The 12,760-nt window shown below is 43.5% G+C and overlaps 1 protein-coding gene across 3 annotated transcripts in view; it reads right to left on the bottom strand.

Annotated features, from left to right (window-relative positions):
• The window catches only part of VRK2 (VRK serine/threonine kinase 2), a 44,488-nt gene extending 33,910 nt beyond the window's left edge, over positions 1–10,578 (bottom strand). For all 3 annotated transcript variants that reach the window (XR_009818146.1, XM_061989298.1, XM_061989296.1), the window contains exons 1-5: positions 10,480–10,578; positions 10,070–10,210; positions 1,482–1,537; positions 949–1,018; positions 31–118 (exon numbers count right to left, since the gene is read on the bottom strand). Coding sequence is in view for 2 of the 3 variants with exons in the window: in XM_061989298.1 (XP_061845282.1) it covers positions 31–118; positions 949–1,018; positions 1,482–1,537; positions 10,070–10,205 (350 nt within the window). In the remaining variant the exon portion in view is untranslated. The remainder of the gene's footprint in view (positions 1–30; positions 119–948; positions 1,019–1,481; positions 1,538–10,069; positions 10,211–10,479) is intronic.
• Between the last annotated feature and the right edge of the window lie 2,182 nt (positions 10,579–12,760).

Below are 12,760 nucleotides of genomic sequence, written 5' to 3' on the forward strand. Positions count from 1 at the left end.
TTGAGGCTTAATTACAATTCATCTTATTACCTTTTTCCCTTGTACTCAGCCAAGCCCGATCCCCAAAACGCTGGAATTCCTAAACATCTTATTTTTTTCAGAGCCATCCATTTTCTTACTGTAATAATTAAAAAAAAGGTATAATTTAGTTAAAGGTAGCCAGACAATTTGGGTTTGGTTGGTTTTTTTTCCCAGTTGTTTCTGTTTTAGGGATCAACACGAGACTTTGAATGAAACAATGAAAGAAAAAAAAGACTTATTGGGCAGTTTGTGTAGCAAACGATTCAGACCATAACCTTAAAGTTCTCTACATTCTGCAATACAAGAAGCATTTTTTTGTTCTAGCAATGTGGTACTTCATTTCCTTAGAAGGCAGATAAGCAATTATCAATAGCTGAAGAAGTAATTCCTTTAGACCCTCTACTTTATTCAATACAGAATGCTTCAGGCTATCAAAAGTGCTTATGTCTATCAGTAATCTAAGTCATTTAAAGTCTTTAGGACAGTTCCCATAAATAAATCACATCCATGCTTAAGTGTTTGCAGAATCATGTGTCTTGATTACTACTAAATCCTGTGATGATTATACACACTCTTAGCTCTGCACATGGAAACAGTTACTAGCAGGAATACGGTCACCAATTAGTTCACGTAATATCTCTGTTCTGAGCTGGCCTCTCTCTGGAGTCCATTCATTGTTGTGCACTCTGAAGTCTGCACATAATAAATTTTGCATGCTTCTCTTCTGCCTTCTGATCAGAAAGGACAAGGATAACATCCAAGTAAAGAAACCTACAGCAATCTCTAATTGCTATAGCACCAATCAGGATTAGTACAGTGTGTATGAAATGTGTTGGATATCAAGCTTTAAAGTAAGTTCTTATCAGAAGTGGTTCAACCCAAATTTGTCCGTAAATCTCCCTGAATCAGGACTGATACATGACTTACTATGCTCTTGCTTTGCCGCCCTCTGGTAAAATTTCAGTTCCGAAAATAAGGGGCCATTTTCAAGATATTCCTAGAGAAACAAATAAAGTTATTGTCATGAAAGACAACAGCTTCTAAAAAAAAAAAGCATATGAGAAATATAACTCCCCTTTTTTGCCCACCTCCCATACATTATGCCATCTGAAATGTGATTTTAATAAGTAGCTAAAAAGAAAAGTTTTTGGCAACAAATTCTTTCAGGAATTGATTAAGACTATTTTCAGAAATATTGTAGATCAAGTGTGTTTAAATTCATAATCTGACTTCCCTTACTTAACTGTTGAGGGCAATAAGCAAGGAAAGAATCAAGTTAAGGAAATACCGTATGTCATGGAAATGCCAAATAAATCCCCAAGCAGAGAAAGCAAAAAAGCAAGGAAAAAACCAAAAGCCACAAGCAGGAAATAAAGATTCAATGCTAAAAACAAGGATGGATAATTAAGAGAAAGAACTGCATACAAGTTAATGATTTAGAAACAAGATCTATACATTACCACTTTAATTACATGCCCTGCATCATCTTCTACCGGAACATGAGTTTGAGGAGAAGCTGTAAAATATGAAAGAGATGAGGGTTAAATTGTATGCAACAAAATATAATTGCAAAGACTATTCTAACATTGCATATGGTGACAAAAAAATACGTGATAAAGATAGCCAACATTTTTTCTGAATTCTTGCTTTTAAGGGTCAGAGTTTTGCTAGGCTCAAAGAAAAGCAAAACCAAAACACACACACACAAGTTTTAATCAAGTATGGAAGCAATTTTAACTAACATTTTCAGAACTCTCTCCCTGGATGCTAATTAAGGAGTAAGCAGGATGTCCCCATTGCATGTTTGCACCACAGTTCCATTATTCATTTATTCTAGGTATTCCATTCTAACAGACTCTATTTAAACCATTCCAGTCAATTGGATAACCTCTGCATTTGGTTGCTGTCAATCCACTGTTGTGACAAAGCCACCACTTTAAAGTTATGACCTACATTACGCCTCTAGATGAGATTGTCTGCTCTCCCTTTTTACAAATTAATTTGGTCCTAGCACCTTGATTTCTATTCTGACATTATTTAGACACTGGCCTAAGTTAGGGATAGCACAGCCACTACCTGCCTAAAGGGGAGATGAGGGATTGTGCCTCTTACTGCAAGTAGAGATTTCAAAACAATAATTGACCACATGTGCCAATTACAGCCCGAGAGACAGAACCTCTGTGCACAGACAATGCAATCCTATTTTCTTCTGACCCTGAGAGAACTATCAGTTCTCTCTGATACTACTGAAGCTGCATGGAGCTACACTGGGATTAAAATTTAATGAGACTAAATCATCTTTTAGAATCATCACTGAAAAAAACTAAAAAGAATACAGTTCCTAGGAAATAAGTGCCCCTTTCAGACTTCTTATAATGATCAAATACCAACAACAGTCCAGGTGTGAAACACTTCAACTACCAGCACACACAAAAATAGACTACTTTTATCCGCATAATAAAAATCAAGTAAACTTGGATCTGATCAAATGATCCAAGCTTACATTTTTTGATGGTCGAGGCATTAAAAATATTTTTACAATGAACAGACTCCTTTAGCTGCCATCTTTCTTCAATTTTTGTCAGCATCTGGGTTGAATTTGCAGCATACAACCCCCAAACACCCGCAGGGTCCCCACTGCCTTCTGCTTGACACTTCCCCAAGTGAATGCTTCTGCACTAATAACACATTAAGACAAAAGTAACATAAAACAGTAGCTCTGGAAGGTGTGAACTATCCATAGACTCAAATGAGCAGCCATCACTTTCAGAATAGTTTTAAATTGTATCATACAACCAGGAAGAAAATGTTGGTAAACCTTGTCCTTACCACGCTATTATTCTGAATTGGGAACTAAGGGACTGGCACTTAAGTCTTTGCTACACGTAGACTACATGTTAATAGCTGGAGACCTCGGTTAAAAGGAACACATCCCATGTGTTTTCATTGTATTCGACAACATCACATTTCCCAAACAGCATTAGATGTGTTCCTTTACTGACACAGATCAGAAAGAACCTGTGCATAAGAAAATGTATTTTAAGTTACTTCACAAAGGCTTGATAGGTATAGAGGAGTATCAAATTTAAACGTATTTGAAAGAGTCTGATCTAACTTCCCTGTAGACATCTTGACATTTTACAAAGAGAGGCCTCATTCATGGTAATCTGGAACAGACAATAACAGCTGTCAGGGTAATGAAGAAGAGCAATTAACGGGAGGTAGCCCAGTAAAAAGGACTTAACCCCCATGGTTCTTAGACTAGGCTGGTGTGGATGCCTTTTGGAGTCACACTGAAAGAACATCCTGAAGAAAAATAAACCCCGAACTAACTGGCAATCGTTACGATACTAAAAGGGAGAAAAGTTAGAGAAAGCTCAACAAGATACAGGAACAGATGCTCCACAAAATGAGTAAAATAACGTGACATTCAAATCTACAAAAGGAGAATCGATATCTTTACCGCACATCCATGAAACAAGGCACAACATTAACACTCTACATTTCTAACACATATAATGCTTAGATAATCTCATACATACTGATATGCAGAAGTTGCACATGTACTTTTTGGTACATCATTTGAGTTAAACATTCATATATCAGGCGACAACCTATGCACAGCTCAGAAATGACAGACTATTTTTTGTCCATAAATAAACAGAAATGTGTGGTTTTTTAAAAAATTGTCTCATTACTATGTATAGTTACTTAACAGACTGGAAAGGCTCCCAAGGTTTAACAAACAGTCTGATTACATACCTCATAGACCACCACCACATACTCTCCTGCGAGTTTAGCTCATAGTTAATTACTGTATACTTGTAATTAGCCATGTGCTAGCCTCGTTCTGTGTGGTAGCACATGGCTATTTATAATATTACAATCAGTTAAATGCTAGACTGCAGGACAGTAAGCAGAGACCCTGCAGGAGAGCAATGCTGATAGGCAGGAGGTCTCTGATGGCATATAACTACACACATAAGAGTACCAGGAGCACTATATGGCTAGATCATGTTTGCAAAAGATATCTTAAGATAGCACAACAAGCGTGAGAGTTCCCAGTTTACAGCTTATGTGGCTTTTATCAACCAGAGACACACAATGTCCTTACATTTGAGGGAGGAATGTTGATGTATGCACACAATCAACATCATTTATCTGTATCATTTTTAACTGAGAATACTGGTGACAGATGAAGCTATGTAGTGGATTGTGGCTGTTTCTATCCCAAGCCAAGATGAACCTCACAAAATACTTGCAAAGGGCAAAGGGCACAGCTCTATTCTTCACTCTTCCCCTTCATCCCACAACTACAGATACCATGCCAGTGAAAAGTACACAGATTTAAAATGCACTCTGAAATAATGCAGTGCAGTAAGATTCACATTCTATGCCATAATTTCCAACTGTTGTGCCTGCACAACACAGCAAATAACTTACCTCAAATTAACCCATGTCCAGAATTCCCTAGTTTCACCCAGGCACAGCAGTTACGGTCTTATCATCCACTTTAATCGTGAATTTCATCTGTTTTGTTGCTGAGTGCCACAACCTTAATTAATGTAGCTTTCTAAATGTTAATAAGACATGGTAACAAAAGTGTTTTTCTGGATGAACTGCTATTTCCTACAACTACATAGCACAATTGCATGCAGTCTGACAAAGAAATGTGCCAATTCTGTTTGCCAGTTCAAACGTGCTTGTTGTAGTTTTAGCAGTTAATTTGTGGCAGTCACATTCAGAATATGGTGAAATATTTTCAATGGCATGCTCAGAACCAGTTTTGTTGACAAAGTTTACACAGTGGAAAAGAAAACAGCATAGATTTGGCAGTTTGAAAAAACATTCCTGCTCCTGTCCACAGCTGGTGTCTCTGTCACTGCTGGTTATTTTGAGGATGTATTTGTTTGGGAAATATGAATTAAAATTATTTCCAGTAGTTCTTGGGTTTTGTTTTTTGGTTTTTTTGCTTTGCTTCATTGGTTAATTAATCCTGAAGAGAATATTGTCAGTTTAGTTTTTTTCAGAAATAAAAACTAATCTCAAAAATATCACACTTCAAAGTTATGGGCTACTTAAAAAGCTGGAAAAATTCTGGTCCTGTGTAAGTCAAGCCAAGAGCTGTTAAATTCAATGGCTAACAAAAGCGGGGGGAGTATTGCTCAGAGTATCTAACAGTAAAAAATGATCCAAGCTGCAGTTGTATACAGTTACTATAAACAAAGTGTAAACAAATCGAAAGTAGCATCTGCTAACTTAACACACAACTTCAAATACTTCCTAGATATGGAGGGTACTAAGGTAAATACTTAAAGGTGAACAAAGCACCTTGCTTTTGCCCACCACCTTCACAATACCCAACATTTCCCAGGAACTGAAACATTTAGTGCTTGAAGGGTGTTGTCAGTCTCCATTTTTAAAGTAGCCTAGGGAAGACCTGCTTCTCTGCTCATACTGTTACTTGAAAGATGCATCATCATCAACTCCCAGACTGCCTCTTCTCTGAGCAGTGTTAATGAATAGGTTTTTTTCTGGATTCTTCCTCTAAATAGCTTTAAGAAGGCAGTTTTATTACATAAATTACATACACATATTACCTTGCTTTTGAAACCACCTTCCACAAGGCCTAACTAAACCGTTTTCAAGAAAAAACTGTGCTCAGATGCTAAACTGTTTTGCAGATAATTGCAAACGCCTCCAAGAATGTTCAGTACCGCTAGGAAATTTACTGGCATTTCTTACTCATCTTTCTATGAAACCTTAATCTTGATTCACTAAAGTTTCACATTTACACAGCAACAGAAGTCACTGTTTCATTTTGAAATTCTGAAGACTTTCAAAGTTAATTACTCTAAGCTGGAATAGGTATGACATCCTTTAACCCCAGGCAGAAAAGCTATGCGTGGTCTACACTTACAGCACTCTCAGATGGGAGTCCAGGCCTCTAATATTTAAAACTTGATGCACAAACTGTTTTCTGGCAAGATTCTGTGCCAGCCCATCTGCTAGTCTGACATGATGCCCACTCAGGAGATACCATGCCAGTTTCAGTAGGGTACAGGTGCCAAAGATGCTGAAGGGAGTGCCCTCTGTAAGGCAACAGGTGACTTATCTTTCGTTCAAAGCTCTTCCTTTTACCATACGAGGCTGCTCAAAAATACATCCCCTACTGAAAAAAATTCAAACCCACTCTCTTGACTTTCTAGTTCTGCTTAGCACACCAGGGTCTCAGTTTCTAACCAGAACTCCTGCAAGGTGGACTAAGAAAGAGCATGGCAACAGCTCCCAGATCACAGGTCCATACATATAGAAATAAACCAAAAGGCCAATACATTATGTGGCAGAACATTAAAGTATAATAGTAATTATCTCTGCAGAGTTTGTAACAGGCTTTAGACTACCGTGCAAAAAAATCACTTATGTTTTCGAAGTTAAGACTTCTAGTCTAGAGTAGGTCAAAAAAAATAAGATAGAGGGGAAACTCAGGAGGAAGCAGTCACTAGCAAGAATTAGTTTAAGTAAGGAGTATTTCCGCTTGAACAGATGGTGCAGGCTGATCCTTGTAAGTAACCACCAAGTAGTTAAATGAGGCTAAATTTATGGTTTAGTTTGCCCACAGACAGAGTGAAAAATCATGTAATCTGCTTCCTATATTTATACAGCCTAATATTAGTGACTAGATAAAAAGAGTCTTTCCTGAAGTGGTGTTTATCTGACAGTGAATGTATTTTCACATTAATATTCACACCTGCAGGTACAATGAGATCTATGCTGAAATGCATTTTAACATCTGAAAGTTAAGAAAAAATCCATTCCTAACCAGTTACCTGCTAGTGCTTTTAATTACAGGAGTTTGTTATTAAAATTCCTCTTTCCGTTTGGTTTATAAAAATCATGCTGAATGTCTATCTTTTGGTATCACTTGTACTGCATTTTTAATTCATTTCCCACACTATAGGTAAATATTTTCAGTGAAGCTAATTTAAGCAGCTGCTGAAGTACTTTGTTTCTCTAGAACCAGTTGTTTAAGACAGCTTCCTAATGCAAACCAAAGAATGAACAGTATGAGAATGATAGAATGTGCTCCATGAAGGCTGCTTCTTCCTTGACACATGTGCACCCCAGCTCATTGCTATACAAATTATTCATGGAAATTACTCTTTCTCCCACACCTCAGCCTCAGAACACTAGGCCTCAGAATTTCAACGGCAGAGCGTACTATGGTCTAAGTTTATATGCAAAAAAGGCCAAAATCATACCTCTCTCCTAACTCCACCGGCAGCAGAACTCCCTGTGCTGCTAATATTAAAAAAACAATAGACACTCATTTAATAACTCTTTATTTCTCAAGCCTCTTCTTGGAAAATGGGAGACAGGCAGAAAAGGACAGTATACTGGCTGTATTGGTAACAGATCTCCAAGTGGGGCAGAACTAAAGTATGACCTTATCAATACATACTTTCCCAAGCTTCCTATATAAGAACAACACACGCAAAACAGGAGTCAAACAGCAAGATATATAAACATCTGCTGCAAAGCCAGCTATGAAAAATGGATGCAAAACTTGGTTTTCACCTATCATTTACAAAGTTCCACTACAATATACATACATAATATAATTAAAGCACATTTACCATGTACTAAATTCTATTGAAAAAGACACCATCTAACAAATATGCATGTCTATAAATATTTAAAAAGACTTTTTTCCAGAACCATCAGTTTCCATGTGAAAGAAGACTGCAAGTAGATAATGCTGGGCACAGCACATTTCACTGCGACAGCGGAATCTTAACAAAACATTGTGTGACCTTTCTGCATTTAAATTTTCAGTCCAAATTGTGCATTAATAGAGTGCTTGCAGCAGGACTAGAGAATGATTTATATAAAGACTAGTGTTAATTACTGACTGTGATCAGGAAGATAAATGAGAGAATGTAAGACTCTCAGTAGCACCCTCCTCTACTCTTAATTTTCCAATGTACTGCCACTGTTCTCCACAGGGCTACAAGCCAGTCAAGAGACCACCAATATGTCACATTTTCCCTTGTTTGCTGTCCATTCTGCTCCTCCTTAACAAAGGGATTACTGTTTTGGCTGAAGTGACTAACAGTAAATCAGCACCAGTAAGAAAAACAAAACTACCACAGCATAGTTACTTGGACGCTTAGGAGCCGAGCCATATTGCTCTTGCTATGATAAAAACAATGCTTGGGATAACATCTCTAGATGGCTTCTATTGCTTCTGGGAGAACAGAGGAAGCTCTCCTCCTCAGGAGCATGCAAAGGAATCAGCATTTCTAAGCCTTCTGCTGCTGGGTTCGGCTCTGGTTGAGATAAAAAAAGAAAGGGAATCCAAGGGAAGGAATAAGTCAACAAATAAACAGATGAGATAGCACAGACAGGAAAGAGGAGTGATCAAAAAGCCACAGAAAACATTTGTGGGGCCATTCAGAACACATAGATAGGGACAAGTTTAAAAGCCCTGCACCTGAAGATACTATTTGCACCCTAGGGCTCAGGGTCAGTGAATTGCTTTCAGCAGCTTTGATTTAGTGAACAGAACCTTCCACAGAAAGCACCCCTTGTAAATACATTTTGCAGTGATACTGTAAAATTTCTCAAGAACATTGTTATAGATTAATGGAGTATGGAGTACCTTTAATGGGAAATTAAGCTATAACAACGCACATCAAAATCTTTACACCGTTACTGTAAAAATACTTATTAAAATATATTGCCAGCAAAGTTAACCTTTACTTTTATAAAAGGCCTGTTCATATCTGGCAGGCAGTCGAATCTGTCTCCACTCTCCTGTCTTGCCCACCAGCTCTTTCTAGGTTAGCTTTGCACTGAAAGTTTAGTGGTCTCGTCACATCCTGCTGTACACGCACTAAAAACTAGTCAGATAAAGCACAGAGAAGGAAAGTGTCTCTCAGCACTAAACATCCATATCTTACTCTCAAAAGTTTTTTTAGTTAACTTCCCTTGACTCTCAAAGCTGAGCTCTTTTGTAGGATCAAGTTCCAAAAAAAGCTACTGAATGGTATACTTCACGTAATATAAACCACGTATAGAGACAGAAAGGTCAACAAAACAAGAAAGCTGCTTCAGTCAGCATCACTACTCATGGACAGATCTTGCCCATTTCCTCTTTTAATTGTAGAATGAGCTACAAGGGGAACTAAGCCTTCAGTTCGGTGCTACCTGTAACATTTGGTATCCTTTCTGAAAAAAGGGATTAAACAAACACAAACTCCGTAAGAGTGGCAACTGTATTTCTTCAGCCATGCTGTCACTTACAAAAAAAGACCAGCTAGTAATACCAAGGGTCCCAGACTATATCCTCCTCCTCCTCCTCAACTAACCCACTGACTGCTTTCCACCTCAGTTCAGCAGGAGCCAAACTGCAAACATCACAATATATGAAATCACCCCAGTGGTCCATGTGAACAGGCACAGAACTAATCAAATCTGCATGAAACTGCCACATGCTGTACATCCACTGCAACAACAAATGACAGCTATATTCCAAGTGATCCAGGAGCACAACACTTTTTTGTCTTACATGTGTAAAGGTTGCTTTCTGCACCACATCACCGGTTCCCTCAAGTTCCTTCTCTCTTAAACTCTTTCAAGTGCTTCTTCAAGTTTCTGCCTTTATCCTTGAACGGCAATATTTTCACTATACTTCTTAGCTCATGCTAAGATCTAGTCTTTTATGGTAACATCTCCTGTATGATCTGTGCACAGCATCTCTCAAATGTTTCAAACACTGATGTTTCAAAGAAGGTCATAATATGCTATCAAATAAGTGATCAAATAAAGAACAAGGAACCAGCAAATGGAGCTGAACAGCCCATAGAGAAGAAACTGCATCATCAGCAACACTTTGGAACAGGACACACAAGGCCCTGTAACCATCACAAACCCCCACTGCCAACACAGATAACCACCAGCACACAAACAACAGTAACTTTTTTTTAACACTGTGTCTTATATCATAAAGTTACAAAGACATTTCTAGCCACCACCAGTATTTTACCTAAGTAGATCAAGCCAAATCCTCCCTGGCCGATCTGACTGCCTAGCCTCCAGACTTTTCCTTCAGTGTCTTTCAGGATCATGTCTCTTGGGAGAGGAATTGGCAGCTTGCCTCTGCCGCGATCCTTGGGCGGCATTGCACCTTGAAAGGGGAAAAACGAAAGAAAAAGTTGACTTTTGACATAGGTAACAATATTTCTCGATGACTTTTGCCCAACAGGCAGCCAGCAGAGGCTCCGCTCTCCGCGGCCTCCGCCGGCAATCCCCCTAAGGGCGGGGGCGAAAGCGCCTCTCAGCTGAGCGGAAGGCCGGGACGGCTCACTCCCTGCGGCCGCCCCTCCAAACAGCCAACTGGAGGCGGGTAATAAGCGGCCCGCGCTCGGCCTCACCGCCCCCTCCTCTCACACGCACCTCCGTAGGGACCCCGCGGCCTCTGTCCGGCGCCGGCTAAAAACTTCTCAGATGGGAACTTCCCGCGGGCCGGGTCCAGCCGGCGAGCTCCCGTGCGCAGCAACAGAAGGCGGGTCGCCGTCTTCCCGCGGAAATGCCGGGGCGGGGAATGGGGAAGGGCTGTACCAACCCCGGCCGGGACGCGGGATCTGCCCGCCCTGTCTTGCCGTCGGCGGGGCGGGACACTCCTCAGCCGCCGGCCCTCCCGTCCTCAGACAGGCGGGATTCCCCGCAGCCGCTCCGCTTCCTTGAGCCAGGCGGGCATCCCCTCAAGCCTCCCTGCTCCCCTCAGCCACTCCTCTCAGTCCGGCGAGATGTCCCTCAGACAAGTGGGACTCTCTCACTTGTCCCGCTCCCCTCAGCCAGGCGGGAGTCCCCTCAAGCCGCCCCGCTCCCATCAAAGGCAGGCGAGGTTCCTCTCAAGACTATCCACTCCCCCCAGCCGACCCCCGTCTCTAAGCCAGATGGGACTCCCTCAGGTGCCCCGCTCCCCTCAGCCAAGCAGGACTCTCCACAAGCCTACCTGCTCCCCTCAGCCAGGTGGGATGTCTTTCAGACAGATGAGACTCCCTCAGTCGCGCCGCTCCCTCAGCCAGGCGGGACACTCCTCAAGCCGCCCCTCTCTCACCAAGCCGGGCGAGTTCCCCTCAAGCCTAGCTGCTCCCCTCAGCCAGGGGGGACGCCTGTCAGATAGGTGGGACGCCCCTCAAGCCTAGCTGCTCCCCTCATTCGTTGCTGCCCCTCAACGAGGAGAAACTCCGCTGAAGCCACCCCACTCCCCTCAGCCAGGCGGGCCTCCCTTGAAGCCGGCCCGCTCTCATCAACCCAGGCGAGGTTCCTCTCAGCCGAACCCCGCCCCCCTTAACCAGAAGGGACTCTCCTCAAGCCGCCTTGCTCCCCTCTGCCAGGATGGACTCCCATCAGCCGGCCTGCTCTCCTCAGCCTGACGAGATCTCTGTCTGACAGACAGGATTCCCTCATCCAGGTGGGACTCCCCTCAGCCCTACCTGTTCCCCTGAGTCATTCCCGCCCCTCAGCCAGGAGAGGCTTCCCTCAGCCAAGAGGAACTCCCCTTAAGCCGTCCCGCTCCCATCAAGCCAGGCGAAGTTTCTCTCAAGTCTACTCGCTCCCCTCAGCCAAGCGAGACTCTCCTGAAGCCAGACAAGGTTTCCCCTCAGCCGCCCTCCTCAGCCAAGTGGGACGCCCCTCAGATAGGTGGGACTCTCCTCAAGCCTACCTGTTCCCCTCAGTCGGTTCCCGCCCCTCAGCCAGGAGGAACTCCCCTGAAGCCGGCCCGCTCTCATCAACCCAGCCGAGGTTCCCCTCAGACGAACCCCGCCCCCCTTAACCAGAAGGGACTTTCCTCAAGCCGCCTTGCTCCCCTCAGCCAGGATGGACTCCCATCAGCCGGCCTGCTCTCCTCAGCCTGACTGGATCTCTCTCTGACAGACAGGACTCCCTCAGCCAGGTGGGACTCCCCTCAGCCCTACCTGTTCCCCTGAGTCATTCCCGCCCCTGAGCCAGGAGAGGCTTCCCTCAGCCAAGAGGAACTCCCCTTAAGCCGTCCCGCTCCCATCAAGCCAGGCGAAGTTCCCCTCAAGCCTACGCGCTCCCCTCAGCCAAGTGAGACTCTCCTGAAGCCAGACAAGGTTTCCCCTCAGCCGCCCCGCTCCTCTCAGCCAGGCTGGACTCTCCTCAAGCCTACCTGTTCCCCTCAGTCGGTTCCCGCCCCTCAGCCAGGAGGAACTCCCCTGAAGCCGGCCCGCTCTCATCAACTCAGGCGAGGTTCCCCTCAAGCCTACCCGCTCCCCGCCTCTCAGACAGATGGGGCCCCCTCCAACCAACCTGCTCCCCTCAGTCGTCTTCGGCCCTCAGCGAGATGGGATTCCCGTCAGCTGCCCCTCTCCGTTCGGCCAGGCGGGGCTCCCCTGCGGCCGGCCTGCTCGGGTCAGCCGGGTGAGGCGGGGCGCGGCCCGCGGTGGGGCTGAGGGAAAGCGTCGCGCGCCGTTTCCCGCCTCCCGCCAGCCCGCCGGCTGCTCGCGCAGCGCTCCCCCTGAGGCGCCGGCATTTCCCCTCAGGGAGAAGCGGAGAAGTTTAGCTGGAGCGCCAGAGCCCACCTCAGCCCTCGTCGCTTCGGCTGTCCCCGCTTTCAGACTGCACTTTGCAAGTGAGGAGTTTTCTTTTTCTTTCTTTTTTTTTTTTGAAGTGCTTTGGTGCATATAGAATTAACTGGTCAGACTGT

This window comes from Colius striatus, chromosome 2 (assembly GCF_028858725.1).
Source record: "Colius striatus isolate bColStr4 chromosome 2, bColStr4.1.hap1, whole genome shotgun sequence".
In the NCBI taxonomy this organism is placed as follows: Eukaryota; Metazoa; Chordata; class Aves; order Coliiformes; family Coliidae; genus Colius; species Colius striatus.